General features: G+C 40.9%; 1 protein-coding gene across 2 annotated transcripts in view; it reads right to left on the bottom strand.

Annotated features, from left to right (window-relative positions):
* The window catches only part of DHRSX (dehydrogenase/reductase X-linked), a 156,530-nt gene that overhangs the window by 33,193 nt on the left and 104,681 nt on the right, over window positions 1–18,656 (bottom strand). For both annotated transcript variants that reach the window (XM_056490965.1, XM_056490975.1), the window contains exon 5: window positions 11,312–11,519. In XM_056490965.1, the coding sequence (XP_056346940.1) occupies window positions 11,312–11,519 (208 nt within the window). The remainder of the gene's footprint in view (window positions 1–11,311; window positions 11,520–18,656) is intronic.

The following is an 18,656-nucleotide window of genomic DNA, read 5'->3' as shown; positions in this document are numbered from 1 at the left end:
GAGTCAGTGCTGATGAAACAGGGCAATGCACAACTCACTAAATGAAAAGTACAGGAGAAGTTAAGGCAGGCAGAATTTAATTCGATGCTTTGAAATCTGTCCAAGAGAGCACCAATGCACAAGACCTTCTCCTTCCTTTGAAAATAATGTTTTATGGATTCTATGCTGATGAATAAAGGGTAAGAATAAAGGATAAGAATAAAGCAGGTTCTGCATTTTGTGTCAAATTAATTCTTAGTGGAAGTTCTTACTTCTGGCTTAAGATTTTTGTTATATAAGCTACAGGTTTGATTTACTATTACAAAAATTTGGGAGGAGGAAAAAAGAGGGATTGTTTTGAATTTTTGAAAGAACAAAATTAGTAGGCATTCCATTCTGGAGTGAGTGCCTCGAGGTTTTCTGATTTTATTTTTTTCCTCCTTCTTTTTTTTTTTCTTTTTTCTTCTTTTCCACTAGAAGCTGATTAGCTGATTCTGCCACTTATCTCCATGGTGCTGTCTCCAGCAGCAGTCTCCCTATGGAATGTATTTTCAAAAAGTAATGAGAAGTCAGATTTCAAACTGAAGCCTGCAGTGGCTAATTAGGTGTTTAAATATGGACTCAGCTGCTATCCCAGTTTGAAAACTGGATTCACATTTAGCACATCTCTTGGCAGTCCTACTCAGGTTGGCTTTAGTTGGTCTGTTTTCTACAGTGGTCTCCCACTTATGTCCAATGACCCCATATGTGGTAAAGAGCATTAAGTGAGGTCAGGGTACCCACTGAGTAACAGCACAGCTCCCTTCCTTCACCCTGCTGTACTCAGGGCTCTCTCGCTGCTCTCAGCATTCCCACTGCCATTGAGGGCTCCTTTTGCATTGTGCACACATGTAATAGACACTATGGACTCACTGACAGCACCCTGCACCCCTCCACATCTCCTTCAGCAGAAGAGGAGGACCTGTGGCCACCCTGACTGGCACACAGATCAGTTTAGCCCAGCCAGTGCTGGCACTGAAGCTTTCCTGATGTGAACCTTTCACAATTGTCTTGCACATCCTCCTCCTTTCACCTGTCACTGTGCTCCCCAATTTCCAGTGTGTTAATCTGCCTGGAGGGCAGAGTGCACCAAGATCAAACTGCAGAAAACCCAGCTGCTGTGTGCTCCATTAAAAGGCAAGCGATGCAAAACGTGGCTGACATGCTGGGCTTTTTAATGAAAGGCCACAGAAAATTTCAGTATGTGCCTTAGGATGAATCAGGGAATTAAGCAAAACATGGGCTTGCTGTATTAAAATGACTCAAGCTTCCTAATGATTTATGTATTAATCTTGCAATACATCATAACCATTGCTTAGTCAAGACTATGAAAGTCTATTATTAAACACTCATGAAGCTTTCACAGTCTTAAATTTTCTTTCTTCAGGGAATGCAGCGCAGGATTTGATAGAATTTGCAGCTTATTTTGAAGCAGCTAGAGAAATCTATTGGAAAATAAACATGTCTTTACTGGTTATCATAAGCAGTTCCTTTTTCTTATGATATAGTTTGAGTCCTAAATATTGTTTATTGGATTAAAGCAGGCTTTTTGGCAGTGAACACATTTTCTGAGTCTCATTAATTGTGATTTTCTCTCAATAAAAACCAACCAACCAAACACGAAAAATCCCCAAAAAACCAAACAGAAATACAAACAAGGAGAAAAGACCAGGCTGGAGAAATGAGAATAAGTATATTACCACTGACAACCAGTATTTTACCAATTGAAAGAAAGCAGCACATACATTAGTAAAACAAAGCTCAAATCTTAGATATTAACTTATCTACTTTTGAGATGCTGTTGCAGTTATGTTTTGTACAGCAGCTGTCCTGTTACCAGCTACTACTATAGGCTATTGCACAGTCACTCATCTCATGACTGGGCATTTTGTTTGTTCCTGAGCAACTTCTCATGTACTTCTTCATGTACCTTTCTTTCATATATGTGATATGTAACCTTAAAAAATAAATTGGGACAGTATATAATAAAACAGTTAAGGTGGCTGAAGTATAAACTTTGAGTGAATAAGGAATGCAGCATTAGGGACTCCTGAAAAGCCCTCAAGACCCTGTGATGAATTTGTTCAAAAGGAAGGCTACCAGACCAATACATGAAATTAGTGGTTCTGCACGAGGTAAAAAGCAAATCCTTCATGTCCTGATTTGTTACTTAAGCAGTCAGGGCCAGTGGCAGAGAAACCCATCTTGCCTTTCATTCCTCTTCCTGCAGTGAGCTCTTCGGTTCCACATGTTGCTCACACACAGCTCTGGACAAATCCAAGCTTTGTCTGGCATCTTTCAACTGCAGTAAAATAACATTTTTCTTCCCACGTTAGAGTGTAAGGGTAAAAGCCCAGAGCTGGGACATGCTCTCTCTAACAGGTAAAGTGTTGGTAATGGTCTCAGTGACTGGTATCTCAGCAGATCAGTGACTCCTGCCTTGTGCTTAACCCTCAATGCAGTAGGAGCCACAAACTAGAAGCTGGGTGGTATTTTGGTTTTTGTTTCTTTTTTAAAGCCATGCTGTCCAGCTTCCAGCAGTTCACTGCTCATGTACATAGCATTCAGTGACTAGCCCCTTCTAATAGCCTTTAGGAAATGCAGAGATAACAAAAACTAACTTACTGTCTCTTGAGAACTACACTTAGTAAAGAAACATAGAATGCCTTTACTTTAAAATCATTTATGAAAGGCAAAATAAGCCAGGGCTCGTCATCCTGGGTGTTACTGTCATCCAGATGGAATCAGAGCTCATTTTTCATTTGGCTGATCCCTACTCCTAATGGCAGGAGGTGAGATGCTGAGAGCTATTCTGGTCTACTGAGAGCTGCTGTGTGCAGCTCAGTTGCTGTGTGCTCAGCATAGCTCTCAAATGCTTATAACATGGACTCAAAGGCTGGTCTTCTCAAAGTCTCACCAGAATCAGTACCTTTACAGAAGTCAAATTTTTCTGTTTGTGTACAGTTGGTGTTAATTTCAAATGTTTTGGATTATTTTAAATATCCATGTCCAATTCAAGTTATAATTATGGTAATTCCATTCTTCCAGGAAATATACACCTTTATTTAGAATGATACAAATTGCCACTTCTCTACAGTCAGGGCATTTGATGCAGTGTTAAGTACATGCTAACAGTTGAAGTGGTATTTGAGCATAATAGTGTCCCTTCATTCAATTAAAAAATCTCCATTAAACAAATGAATGAGTAAATATATAAAAGGAAGCAGGGGTTTGCATTGCTTTAGCCAAGAAAAAGATCACAGCTAAAAGACCTACATTCCAAGTCCTCATGACCCTTTTGAGGAATAGGGAAACAACATGGACACATATCTTTTCACATTAGCTCTTGGGTAATCTGGTTCTTGAAGATTGTCACACATCTTGTAAGATTATTTATAGGATTATAAATGGGGGAAGGTACTCTCCACCCACTTGTGGAAAGCTTCCTACCTCTTCTGCAATAAAGCTTCTAAGCTGAAGGAAGTAATGGGGGTTTTATGGTTTCTTTGTTTCCACCAAAATGCACATAGGACCAAAAACCCTCAGCAATAACTTGAATAATCAAAAATATTCTTTAAAAGCATCTTGAAGTGTGACTTTTGCAAATTAGCTGCAAGTTCTGAGCTTTTCATTCTGGGACTCAAAGGGAACTGTGGGGTCTGAAAAGAATAATGAGATGCTGCCATTTCAAATCCAGTGCAATAGCTGGCAGATTTACAGTAGACTGTGTTGGTGTATATGCAAAGATAATTTAAGGTCTAATTGTGGTGGGCTCAACCCACTGCACAGCCTTGGATTTAAGGAGGGGCTGAATGTGTTCTGCAAGAGCAGATATTCACCACGCTGAAGGACTGGTCTGCCTTACCAGAGATGTGCCTGCAAAATAATTTTACCTTTGAGATATCTATAATTACTGTGCAGAAAATGATATGCCATCAACCATTGTTTACAGAAATAACTAAAGATTAGCAAGTCTGGCACGACATGCTTTTGAAAATCAGTTTCTGCTTATTGAAACAATTTAACAACTTCTGCATTTTAGAAGTTTTCTTATGGAGTGAAAACACAAACATCACAGCCTCAATCTGAGTGATAATAGTGACTAACTCCCAGTATATGAGTTAAGACAAGGAAAAAAACTCATAAAAAAGACAGCTATTTGTTAAAAGCCATCACAAGAAGCCTTCTCCTCAGCTGGAAGACTTTCCTAGGTTAAAGAAGAAATACAGCTGCATGCCAACAGGTACCAGATGAACTAAAACATGGAAGTTTTGTTCATCCATGAAATGACTCACAGTCCAGACACAGCTTGAAAGGCTTTTGTTCTTGTGAGACTGTGTATCAACAGCATCACTCATCCACTGTCAGAAATCAGGTGGGATTTAAATAAGATTTAAATATGAAAGGGCCCTGTGAGGAGGGAGGGTCTTATCTGAGGAACATAAAAATGCCAACTTCTGCAAAACACAAAAACTACAAGAAAGGAGTAAGATACAAAGCAGTCCACAGCCAGCAATGCAATGTGGTTATTTCTAAGTACCATAAAGGATGGTGTCAGCAATCACCTTCTGTACCATTTGGCCTTAGAGCTGAGTTCTGGGGTTCACTTTATAAATTTCCCAATACTCTTTCACCCTGGAATACTGTGAACCGAGATCTGCAATAGAAAATCAAGCATTTCATAAGAAGGGGCATGGCATGGCCTGGGACCAGAATGCTAAAGACCTCTTACACTTGCAGACATGCCACAACCTAGTGAAACCTGGCAGGTTTAGCTTTCCAGGAAATGACAAGAAGTTTCATGTCCTGAAAAGCCAACAATCACAGAGCTGCCCTGCCCTAGCCCTCACTGAAAAAATAATGCAAAGAAACTGCTGCTTTGACAGATTGATTGATTGATTGATTGATTGATTTTTTTTCTAGCAATTCAGGTACTGAACATGCCCATGACTCCTTCAACATCACTGTTACAAGATCTTGAGCTTCCCCTGTGAGCCACAGTGCTCCTCAGTCTCTGTCCCTCCTGGGAAGCTGAGATTTTGTTGTGTCCAGCCCCTCCCCACCTCCCATGCCACAGCACCCAACACATAATGAGAACAGAAGAAATGGAGCACCAAAGCTACAGCTGTATCAGACATTCTGGCAGTATTAAAACTCCTGGGGGCTAAAATGTTTTATGTTTACAGAGATTCAGTTTTACTTAGAAAGCATAGTTTTAACAATACATTTTTTATCAAGAACTTGATGTAATCAAAACACCAATTTTTCTTCACAGCTGTAAGTTTCAACTGCTTGGTCTGCTTTTGAACAGATGAAGTTCTCCTTCTCAGAACAAAGAGGTTTAGGATGAGGATTAGAGAAAAGAGTTAAGAGTTAACAAATCACAGAGGCAGAAACCTGCCTTCAGCCCCCTACACAATACGTCAAAATCTTTAATACATGTAGCAGGACAGGGAATGTATGGCTGTGAAGAACTTGGAGCAACAGCAGGGCTGAACCTGGAAGGAGTTTCTGGAAGGTGAGCTGATAATTTTGACCATTTCTATTAACACATTATTCCAGGGATTTACAGACGTGCACCAGCCTTGCCCAGCTATGCCAGGCAGCCCAAAGCACAACTCCACTGACAAGATACTGGGAGGATGGTGGTAGTTATGGCAGTCAAGAGAAATGCTTAAAACATTTGAATAATCACCCAGGACCTGAACTCCAAAGCTTTTAAGGTTCATTCAGCCTTAATGAGTCTTTGCTGACAGAAAGATATTAGAATAACTTTCCCCTCTCGAGGGCAACAAGCTCTCTCTCTGCTCCCAGCTCTCCAAGTCCTTTTGCCCTCTCTATCACAAGAATGCAATACATTAACTTCCAAATTACCACAGAACAATCCTTTGTTAAAAACATTAATTCTTTTAGACAAAAAGGAATTTAACATTGTGACAACAAAGTAGCTACACTTAATATCCTCAAATACATATAAGTCTAACATTACCTTTGTGGTATCAATGTTACACTCTCTTGTTGTTCTTCAGAAGTCAATCAACCCTAAAAGCATTTTGACTAGACAAAATGAATAGACATTGATAAATGTAAAATGAAAGCTTTCTGAAGTTGGCATCTTGACTTAAATGTTCCTTTGTTATTGGTTGCAGGAACAGACAAAAATGGATTAAAACACTTGATGCATTTGAACTAGAATTCTGTCTTTTGGATTGATGAATTGGCTGCTGATTGTGTAGCCCATTTTTTTTAAATTAACTTATAGAATTTGAGATCTGTGCCTTCCCCAGTACACTCATTTTCCAGGCCAGTCAATTTTTGCAATAAATGCTAATCGCTGCAAACACAAGGGATGTTTTGCAAAGCAGCAAATCCTTTTGCATTACAGAAGGTCTTTGGCAAAGAAGGAGTTTTGTGTGTGCAGTAAGTAGTTAAATACTTATCATCTAACTCTATACAGGAAAACTTGATAACCTGCTGCAGGAAAGACATGTCTAAATGAATACAGCACTGTTCTGCAGTTGGCATTTTGACTTGTCAAGGCAACATGATTTATCTTGCAAATAGAACCAGAATATAGAACAGAAGACATCATGGAGAAGCTGCTTAAACACCAGAACTCAAACAAAACCATATATTCCAGAAGTTAAATAAAACCTATGATAATATGTATCTATCTATGATCTAGAACAATATTTTATTATTACAATTTCAGTATTTTTCACAGCATTTTATTGAACAACAGTCCAATTGAACAACAGCTCTTTATACATTATTATGAAAGACTTCTGTACTGACTAAATTTGATTTATGAAAAAGGGATAATAATGAAAATCTCTCTTACTTCCTTTTACAATTTTTCCTGTATTATATAAAAAAATAGGAAAAATACCCAACAGCACTATGCTGCTACTCTGCTACACCAGCTTCATGTTTGTTTTTTGATTGAATATAAAATTGTATACTTCCAGTTTTTCCAGAAAGAAAAGAAACTTTAAGTGGCAGATCAATCATGAAAAGGCACTGAAGGAACTAATCGGGTATTTTAAAAATAGAAGCTTCAATTGGAAAAAAATATTGACTCATTGAACCATTCCTAGTAAAAAAAAAAATATATATATATATATAATTTTTTTTTCACAAATGTCCATCTTAAAAAAAAAAAGAGAAAAAAGAAAAAAAGTAATTTTAAACTGATGGAGATACTTGAAAAGGATGGTTTAAAAATTAAAGGTTGGTAGTTTCGGTTTTATTTTCATAATTCACAATCTGGATATCAATGCACTCATAGGGATAATTACAAGTAAATTTAAAAAGATTTTTTAGACATTGAAATCAAATGTTTTGGTTTCAAAAATGGATAAATATTTTCTGAAAGTAATTCAACTTCTTAATATTTAATTGCTGTTCATAAAAAATATTTTCCAAAATTTCAGTAATGCTGATGGAAAAAAATCCTCAACTTTCTGCCCAAACTTAATACGAATTTTTAAACAAACAAGCATCACATACATGGAAGAAGAGAATATGAAGGACACCCATCATCCAAAACCAGGAGGTCTCCAGACACTTTGCCATCAGTACCTAACATTTCCTGTTACAGTTCCTTATGAACTGCCTAAAGAGGAGATGAACTGGAGCTGCCTGGTCTCTCTAGAATCTTCCCAGGTCTCAGGCAGAGCTGTTTATCCTATTTTACACCAGCTAGGACACACATGTGGCAGCTGGGAATTTTGCAATTCTTTTCATTTAACTTCTATTGTCTCTGACATGATTCATGCACTAGGGCTACAGGGAAAAATACAGAAATTATATCTAATATATTATATCCAGCTTGGAGAGTTTCAAAAAAAATCAGCTCCTTCTGCAGTTGGAGAGCAAAGGAAAGGGAGCAGAAAAGTGTGACTAACTGTTCTTGAATATAGAAGAGATGTGAACCAGAAAAGGAGCTGTGTTACTGTGGCTGGGGAGTTCATAGATCTGTGATTCACAGCATTACAGGGCCCATTTGGTATGCAAAAAGAGAAGATGATGAAAGGAATAGTTAGTCATGGAGAAGAAGCTAGACAGAACACACAAAGATGCTAACCCCTGGGAAAGGAACATATTCAAGTGTGATCCACAGCCTGGGAAAGAGAAGTCCTTTTTCCTTTATTTTTCTAAAAATACCTTCTTACTTTGGTAGGTAGAGCACTCAAAGAAGTGTCCTACACCTCAGTCTTGAAAGAGCACCAGAACTCCAGTGCACTGCTCAAGCCTATCTCAGCCCAAGTGGGTGGCACATCATTCTTCAAGCTTTTGCTAAAACCAGCCAGCCATATTCTCTCATGACAATACTCCTTTTCTCCTCTCTATTTAGAAAGTATTATTTAAGGCAGGCAAAGGAGGAAAGAAGGCCATGCTAGCTGTGCTGCAGGAGCACACAGTGCAGCTGCTGAAATCACCCCTGTGCAAATGCTTGCAGAGAGGCTGTGTTCCTCTTAAACTTTCACCTCCCTGAAAACAGCCTGTTCAAAGCAGGGATGAAGAAGGATTTGCCTTAGGGATCCCCTTGTCGACTCATGTGATTGCTGCTGAAAATGGTCTGGATCTAAAGGACCACAAAGGCGTTTGATGTTCTCCATGTTTATCCTTCAGCAAAAGAACTGGGAGAACAGTCAGTGCTCTTGTGCTTGTGCCGTTTGCATTTTCAATAGCACACATGAAACAAGCTGTGCCCTGCCTGCCTGGAACAAGCTCTATCCTGCCTTTAGGCACCCATACCATGGCTCTTCCACTGGTGTGTGTGTGTGTGTGTGTGTGAAGAGGAGGGGCAGGAACGGGGAGAAATGGCACTCCCAGGCAGGAGAGGGGCTAGGGGGCAAAAGATAAGAGGAGATAAACTGGTGGATAGAAATAAGACAGCCTTAAAGAAAAAAAAAATGAGATAGGCATGGAAAAGGCAATTCAAACAGAAAAAGCTCAAAAGACGCAGATGAAGAAGCAGGCAAGCATGAAGAAATAGACAACAAGAAAGGAAATAATGTAAAATGCAAAAAAACAAAATTAAATTAGCCATGCCACTGGAAAGAGCTAACCAGAGCAACATGGCATGAATCAGGCTGGTAAGATGGCAGGAAACAAACCAGAGAGGAAACATGGGGGACAGTAACACAAGCTTCATTTAACACTGCTCTTGGTACAAGCCTTCCAACAATTATTTGTTATGCAGTTGCCCTGTGGTCACTGATATGGATGATGTCTGGTTTCACATCAGATCTCTCAGCAGCAAGTAGAAGCAATGAGGAGAAATGGCCACAAATGTGAGTGCCAACCCTGAGTCTCCTGGGTGGGAGAAGGATTCCACAGAAAAGTCTGTGGTAAAGCAGAGAACTGAACCTCAGTTTACTTTAAGTCGACTTCTGCCTTTCCTTCTCTGCCAATGAACCCCTGCTCTGGTACTGTCACTCACCTCTAGGCAGGACACTAGCCCAGCTAGCATCTAGGAATAAAGGGACAAGAGTATGGTGAACAAGTCAGCCTGCTGCCAGCAGTAATTTCCCCAGCACAGAGTACAGCCCCCCTTTCTCCAATAATGACTCCAGATGGTTTTGCTGCTTTCCCTCTAGGTTAGGACTACCAGCCAATCTGGGAACATACACCCAAGCCATAAAATGAATTATGACCAACTGGTGCAACTCAAAATGAAGAAAGGAAAGAGTAGAAAAATTTTAGAATTATTTCCCATTCACACAAGAAGCAAAAGTGAGACATGGCATCACCAAGAAGCTGTTTACCATGGGTGTCTTTACCACATCCACTAAAGCTCTTGAGTGCTGCTCTGAATCACAAGGCATCTCCAGGGCCCTGTGGAGCTGGCAATGTCTGGGTATGACACCCCCAAAGCCCTCCTGCTAAACACCCTGCTCATGCTGTAGGGACACATTCAAACACAAAAGTGATCTTACTGGTTTTTGCAGCACTATCTATGGTGATGTCAAACTATCCACCTGAGTGGGGCTTATTGGCAGTTAGGCTAAAAAAAAAATACCCAGGAGCATCTTTTTACACCTGAACCAAGGAAAGGTTTGGACCTGAATTTACAGCCCACTCTGGGTTTCACCAGTGTGCATATGTGCAGGCACCACTGCTTCCCCTGAGTGATTCAGAGCATCTGTGTGGGAATGAGTAGGCAAAATCAGTCAGAGTCTGTCATCCTTTATGGCCCTTCTTACATTAATAATGATGAAATGTAAAGGACACAAAAGCTGCAGGTAAATCTCACTGGTATATTATTATTATTTTTTAAGTCAGACTAGTCATGTTCTTACTCAGCCATAGCTTTCCAAACTGAAACATTTCTGGTTCCTTTAAAATATGAGTTAATAATGATAAATCAAAGATAGAGATGATCCTAAATTAGAGAGGCAGAGTACAAGGCCTTGCTATAATCAAGGAAATTACTGTTATCTAGAGACACAGAACAGTCACATTTAATTCTGCAATCCACACTTTAGCCCAAAGAAATACAAAGAAATATAATCCCCTTAGCCCCTTTGCATGGTGCCATCTAGCACATGCCCATCAGAAACAATGAATACATACATCAAGTGAAGGGTAAGGGTAATTTCCTGTGGTTGTTTTACAAGCAATAGATTAAATTGTGACTACCCTGCAGAGGATTAAACAATGACTTGTAATAAAACTGATGCCATAGTATGTAATCAGAAGTTTGACATGCCTAATGCAGCATTCATATGTAAAATGTAGTGGAAACAGCCCAGCCCTCTAATTTTGGTCTTTGGAAATGAAACCTTGGGCCAGGTGCCTCTGATCACCTGCTGAAGTCCCTGCCAAGGGATGGAGACAGGTGTTCATGGAAATGACACAGAGTGGCTGCAGCAGGCAGGCAGAAGCTCTCTGGAGCCCAGGAGAAGGCAGAGCCTGTTAGTAAGCACATAATTGCCATGCATGACTGCATGGAGAGATTTTGAAATTTATCTGTTATCCTGCCCATTCCTCTGCTATCTAAACCACTCCACCTGGCTCCTGTATGATATGAGACTTTTGCCACATCATTTGATGTCTTCCTAATGTTAGAAATATCCCACAGACATTCATCCACAGTTTTCCTAAATGGAAATATAATATAATACATTAAATATATTAAGCAAGTGCTTGAGGAGCACAATACATTGTATTAAAAAAAGAAAAATGCAACCAAACCCCACCTCATTCAGCAGCCAGTAACAATCCTCTTGTAGTTTAATCTGCACACGATTACTAGAGATCAGTGAATAGCCAAGGGGATAGGTACCTGCTTTGTAAGTCGTTTAGGTGCAATTTGCCTACATAATGGGTGGCTGATGAGACAGTGATGATCCTAGCGTTGTGCCTGTGCGTTCCTGATTGCTCCAGCGTGTCCAAGAGGAGGTTAGTCAACAGGAAGTGTCCCAAGTAGTTCAAGCCGAAGTGCTCCTCAAACCCATCCTCCGTCTTCCTTTCAGGGACCAGCATCACCCCAGCTGCAGGAAAAAGCAGAGATGTTCGTTTATTTCAGAGGAGCAGCAAGCTAGAAAGAGAAGGGATCTCCTGCTGCAGAGGGTTAAACCACAGCATTTAGAGCACTGAGTGACATGTCCACACTGACTGATTCCTCACAAGCAAAATGTCTAAACCCCCACTTTCTTTTCTCTACCCAGATAATGTTGATTGACTCTCTTTCCCCCTCCCTGCAGGACTGTGAGTTCATTTGTGAAAAGTGTTTTCAAGAGGTGGGAGCTGGGGATCCCAACAACATTGCCTCCACCAAAGCTCTGAGCAGTGGAGACAAGACCAGGCTAAGCAGCAGTCCTGCTCTCCCAGACAGCTTTCTCCTGGAGAATACTCCTGGCTGGAGTTTAAACCTCTGGTGAGTCTACATCTGAAATCTGCAACTTCTGTCTCATTGGTGGGTGAGAACAGATGCAGTAAATTTACCCAATATATCTTAATTACCATGCTTACAAGCAGCTGCATATTAAAATTAGGTTTTCAATGCTTATTTTGGCAATATTTTTGCATCAATTTCCACAAACTACAATTTTCAAACTCTGTCTAAAATAAGTATCCACATCCCCAACATGCACTGTTGATTTCAGCATCTTGCAGACAATTCTGAGCTCATGCATAAATTATATCATGAATTGAGGCTGTGAGAGGGTTACCCTGCTCAATTATAGCACAGACTGGAATGCTATAAATTATTCTTAATTTATTAAAATTTAATTACTGTACAAGTGGCCATGACCTTTGTCATTTAAATGTAGATGGACATAATACATGAAGAATCCTGTTATAGGATGCTTCTCTCTGACACCCATAAATATGATACAGCAGAAAGGCCACCTCTGCACAAAAGGCATGGGAGAGTGTCAGCTTAATCCTCGTGCTACTTCATGTGCCCACTAAAAAGCCTTTAACATCCCATTTCCTGATGTCATCCTGACCTTATGATTGCACATAGAATGACCATTTTAAATTGCACATGCTGTGCATCTACATTGGTACTTTGGGGGTTTCTGCCACCTGACAGTCCTGCCTTGCTGCTGAAGGACTGCCTTGGACTGAAGGAGAGATCTTTTGGATCTTTTTAGTATGGCAAACACTCATAGGGATTCACCTGTGGCTTCCTACTGCTTAATGGAGCAACTGGAGAAGCAGTGGGAGGGGAAGAAACTCAAGAAGACCACAGAGGAAACAAAAGGTTTGGGTGGAACATAGATTACCTGCAAATGGAGAACTTGAGACTGAACATGAGCAATGCTGATCATTGGTACAGTGAAATAAACACAACACAAATTATGTGATGAGGCTCCACAAAAGCTCTGATTAGCATCTCCCTATGTCATTTACTGCTGTAAACTGTGTATAATCACATCTGTAACAGTGGCTGGGACTGAGAAATGGCATGAAGGTCATGGGCAGATGCAAATGCCAGACAAGCCAGCTGTGACTTTTTCTTGTTTTCTGGGAAGAAAGAAGGGATGGGAATGGCTTGGAGATGAACAAGTCCCAGGCTCCCAGACCAAGTCTCAGCCTGCTACAGTGCAAGTTTTAGCACAGGCAGAACTCAGCAAGAGCTGTTGCAGGGCAGATGGAAACATTGCTGCATCTCTGAGAACCAGAGCTGGTACAAGGAAAGGATTTGCATATCTCTGAGGCCATCCTGCCCTCTGAAGCTCTGACACTTGGAAAAGGAGAAAGGAAGAGGCTTGCCAGAGTTCTGTTTGCAGCAACACAGGTAAAGCACAAGCCCAAGAAAGGCAGCCAATATAAAAGAGCCCTGGCACAGCAAGGCTGGTCTGAAGCCAAACGCTGCTCCTGCATCTGCTGGGATTGCTGCAGGGCTCCATAAAGGACCCCTCCACACACAGACACACTTCTGCTGGGTAAGCCAGATGCAGGGATGGAGACATTTGTCCTGAGAGAAGCGTGCTAGGCAGCTGCTGCAGCGCTCAGCTCTGCATCATGACCAGCAGGCAGGCAGAGCTCACGCCAGCCCCCAGGATGCCTGTGCCACAGCAGCTTCACCCTCGACCTCCAGAGAGGCACAGCACTCCAAAAACACACACAGCCTTTGCCCTCCACCCCAATTAGTCTCCACCATCTGTGCTGTACACCCTGGAAGCAAAAATCCAGATCTGACCTCAGGTCAGGAGACAGAAAATATTTTCATTTATTCTATGCACAACTGTAAAGGTACACACTCCCCAGTATTGTTTTGCTCATTCTTCAAGAGTACCCTCTAAGCAGAAATTCTGGTCAAGTCCTTGAGCAGGCACAATCACCTCTGCCTGCATCTGATGCTTCTACAATTCCCTTTTTGTCTTCGAGAGATGCTCAAATAATATTCAACCACAACACCTTTCAAAGACTTTTTTTTTTTGTGTTTTAAAGGCTCTCATCTTTTGGGTAGCTCATATCAAGGCTGTCAAAAAAATCTTGCCCTGTAGTCTGAGGGCAGTTTCTCTTATTTGAGAAAAAGCCATTTTTAATTCACTAAAAGTGAACATACAAAGTTACCAACAGGCAACTGAACCTGTCTCCTTTCTTAACAAAAGGGAAAACCTTGTAAGTCTAGTAGCAAGCTCTCTTTTTTAAATTGTCAGCTAACATTCAGTAGATATTAAAAGTGGCATGCTATTGATTTTCCCTTGTCCAGAGATATCATCAGCTTTAGTTAAGGGTCCCAAATATTAACTCAAAAATGAGAGCTGATTCTGCTTTTAATTCTTTGAACCAGTCCAATTCTACTTGAAATATTAACAAATGCCTTATCTTTTCATTGTAAACTAAGAATGATTGTGCTTATTCTTCTGGTATGGAATCCAAACAACATATCTTTCTGATTTTAATTATCAATAATTTATATACTTTATATAAAGTACATAACTATATGCATATTTAATATTTATAATTTATAAATTTATAATTTATACATTATAATTATAAGTTATAATTTTTTCAGAGTGTATGTGAAATTTGAAGTGGCAGCACACAAACAATTAATGCCAAACATCTCGACTCTGATATAACCTTATATGCTTTTCCCTGTGATTTAGCTTCATTGTCTCCAGAAGATTCAGTTTTAAAATATCACTGATAACTTATGGCATAAGAAAATGAATTAATAAATAAACTGAACATTACCTTCTACTTTGTAATTGATTAGCTGTTGCTGAAATATTCTATCAAAAGACTGGTAGTATGGGAACAAAAAACTAACTAAACAAAACATGGATGTGTGATTTTGGAGAGGTAGAAATAAATTAGAATAAGGAAAATATTTTTCTGCAAAACTATGCTGAACAACTGTTCTTATAGATATAATAATTCCAGTGTGCTGCAGTTCTGCATTTATTGTAATATGTTCAAATTACACACATTTTTCATTTGTTTTAATGAATAACAAAAATTATATTCTTTTTTAATTCTGTCTAGGCAATAATCATATTTCTCACTCAAAGAATGAATACACTTCAAGAGAGCTGTCTTTGTAAGCCAGAATTTATGATGATTCTCTGTAAAAGTTTCTAATGAAACTCTTGGTTTTTGATCCATTTTATGTAATTTAAAGAATAAAATGGATCTGACATTGCATGCAGCATAACAAAAAATTTTATGATAGCTGTAAATATTATAGGCCAGACATATCCCATTTTTATTGAATTATACAGGAGAATTTGCACTCTGCCTGCTCGTACTGCAGATGATGATAAATATTTCTCTAACTCCCATACCTCCCACTGCAAAGATGTCCTTCATCTCCATTATAAAATGTGTTTTAAGAGCTGCAAAAATACAAGTATTTCCCTCATCTGGATTTATTTACAGTGAGCTACTTGGAGGTTTTTAAAGTCAGTTCTCTCAAACTCACTATAAAAGAAAAATTTAATTTCTTTTTCACATACAAAACAGTTCCAGCCAGGCTCACAGAAGAGGGTTTGGAGGCAGATCCCCCCTCACAGAAGTTCTTTTATCAGCCAAAGGCTGGGCAGGTAAAGCAATAGGTCTGCCACAAACACACATAACATCTTCACAGCATAAGGTGAACCTTTACAAGGAAGAGATACATACTGTACCAAAAATGGTCCCAAGGGGAAAAATTAGGAGACAGTTCTTCCAGTAGGAGCACAAAGCCCTTCCTCTGTACAGGCTGACTCTCTTAGCTGCTGCCTTTAGCAGCACTCCCAGTCCCACGAGTGCAGCCCCATGGGACAGCCCCCCCACCTCACAGAATGTCAGAACTGCTCTGTTCTGCACACCCATGCAACACAACACCTCCACAGAAGGTGCATCTCCATGTGAAACACCTCCATTCAGCAGCATGCCTGGCTGGGCTGCCCATCCCTGCTTGCTCAGGCACCTCTGCAGTCCCAGAGTGTCCCTGCCCTGTGGCTCTCTCCTGGCTGGTGAGCAATGAGAGCATGCAGTGCCTTATTGCAAGAATTGCCCCTAGAAGGCACAACTGGGGGCACAGCTGTGCCCACATGACTGCTTCTGACAGGTACTGCTTCTTACTGCCTTGTCTGGGCTGCAGAGCAGTGAATTTACAGCACTGCTGTAAAAGCTGGGACACAGCTGCTCACTAAGCCACATCCCAGCCCAGAGTCCAGTGCTGCAGCTATGCCACAGGCCTATTGGAATCCCAGGAAAGTGTTCTGAGTCTCAGCAGGACCACACACAGATGCCAGATTAATAGTGTGTGAGAGCTGAAAAGGTAAAAATCCTAACAGTTTAGAAGAAAACCACAAAAACATGCATGAGACTTGGTGCAGCTTTCCAATGTTATTGTCTCACTCCCTGTCTCCCCAGAGGCAGCTTAGACTCTTGCATTTCCTAATGTCTTTTGGACCATCTTATGTGTGTGTGTGTGCAATTTTCCAAAGCCAAATGGGAGGAAAATGAAGCAAAGCAAGAACTGTTACCCCATGGCATACCAATGACACCTGGATGACACACAGATATCACACCAGTGCATTTGACCCTTGGGGAGATGCAAAGACACCTGTTAGTCTGTCTGGCATCAGTGCTGGAACAAGGTCCTGTGCATGGACCTTTCCTGTGAAAATAAGTTTGATAAAGGACAGGGACCAAGCCTAGGGTTGTAGAGAAGAACCATCTCCAGAGGATTAGGTCTCTCCTGCCTCATCCCAGGACAACTTGTCCACAGGAGTCTGCCTGAGCCTCTGCTCCAGCACTGAGCAGGTTTCCATGGGCTCTAACCTCCTGCTCCCTTCTCCCAAGGTACCCTGCACCACTCATTGCCTCTCCTGATTACCTTTCCTGACAGCTTCCCCAAGTCCCTGTGCTGGGCAAAATGCATGGCCATGATGAACCAAAGACAGTTCTGCTTCCCAGCCTCCCCTCCTCCCTCACCCCCACAATCCAGTGACCCCATGCTGATCCTATCAAGGAACTGCATTGTTCAGGAAGAGGGCAGAGGTTCAGTCCTTGTGAATATAAGCTCCATCTACCTCTCTGCTTCCCTGCAAAGTTCCTCCTCCCTAATTCTCTCACCCAGCCACTGTAGCTCCTTTGTGTCTCAATCCCCCATCACTCTGCACCCTGCAGACACCTGCCTGTCACACCCCTGGCTCACCCTCCCCTCACTGCTGAGCCTTGTTTCCTGCTTTAGCCACAATCCCTGGCTCTGAGGCTCCTCCCCATCCCCATTTCAGTATCAACCAGCTGTGACTAAATTACAAGTCTCTTTGTACAAGTTACATCGAAGTGGGTGGTCAAGCCGAAGAGAGGTTCCAGTCCCTCCTCACCAGGAGTGATAATTCTCATCTCTGTTAAACATCAGTAAACTTGAAAGTAAGAGATCAGTCAAGAATGTCCTCATGGATAAAAGATTCGATCACAACAGTACTCAAGGTTAAAGACTCAATCCTTATGAATGATGTGGTGTCTAAGCATTTCCAGCCTCTGACTGAGACATCTCCCACAGTTCAGACACACCTGATGACTCTCTTTGTCCTCACTCCCCACCCCAACTCTACATCAGTACTTACTGTCTTATTATTTTTCTGATATTTAACAAGAATATATGGTATGCTCATAGTTTAATTCTCTATGAAAGTCTTTTAATCAGAAAATTCAAATGTTTTGCAATCAAGGTTTCTGTTATCCTGATGGTTCCAAATTAACTGTCCTATTACTCCCACCCACCAATTCTTCACAGTCTATTTTTCATGGGACTGAAACTTGTCACAGAGATCATGGGAGACTGAGGCCACCAGTCTGAACAGTGGAGAGACTGGAGGAGCCTGAAGTGAGAGCCAGTGCCCATCTCCACCAAGCTCAGAGGCAGCCAGGAAGAGCAGGTGGGATGCTGGTGCCCAGTCTCAGTGCTGGTGCATGCAGCACCTCCCACCACAGCTCAGGGCTGTGATTCAGGCAGAAAGACCTGCTCAGGCTCAGCTCAGGACATGCTTGATATAGGCAAAATACTCAGTGAGGAACACATAAAGGTGGCTTACAAAATGCAGTGCTTCTGACTTGACCCATCAAGGGGATATTCCATGTGTGGCAAAAGATGCAGCCACCACTGACACAAAGACAAGATCTTGTCTGCATTAAATTCCACACTGTGTGATAGCACCACAGCCTTTATGAAAAACCTTGCCATCATTTTTGACATTAAAAAATACAAATCTCCTAAAATGTTTGTCTTATCGTTTGTCTTAAACTGTTTTATTTGGCATTAAAAAATAAAATAAAGAAAAAATAGTCAGCCTAAGGCATGGAAACTCTTAGCCCAAACACTACAAGTTTGGCTAAGTAGCAAGGAACTGAAAAATGACTAATGTCTTCTGCTGGTGCTTCCAGACCCACCTATAATGTTCACAAGGGAGGAGTGCATTGTATGAACTATGCCAAAGAAGATAAAGCAATGTATCTTTCCAGAAAAAAAATACAAGTTCTTAGTTTCTCAATAAGTTAAAGAAAAGAAAAGGAAAAAATGCAGACAATTCACATTCAAGGAGTGTGAGAACAGCAATCATATCTTGGTAGGTTCAGCTGAACCAGCTGTAATACCTCCATAAGAACAGATTCATATTCTGAATCAGTGTCACACTGCTACACACAAGCTAATTCCTTGGAAAATGTGTCAG

Source organism: Oenanthe melanoleuca, chromosome 1 (genome assembly GCF_029582105.1).
Source record: "Oenanthe melanoleuca isolate GR-GAL-2019-014 chromosome 1, OMel1.0, whole genome shotgun sequence".
In the NCBI taxonomy this organism is placed as follows: domain Eukaryota; kingdom Metazoa; phylum Chordata; class Aves; order Passeriformes; family Muscicapidae; genus Oenanthe; species Oenanthe melanoleuca.
Note: the sequence above shows the minus strand (reverse complement) of the source record. Positions and strands in the feature narration are given on the sequence as shown.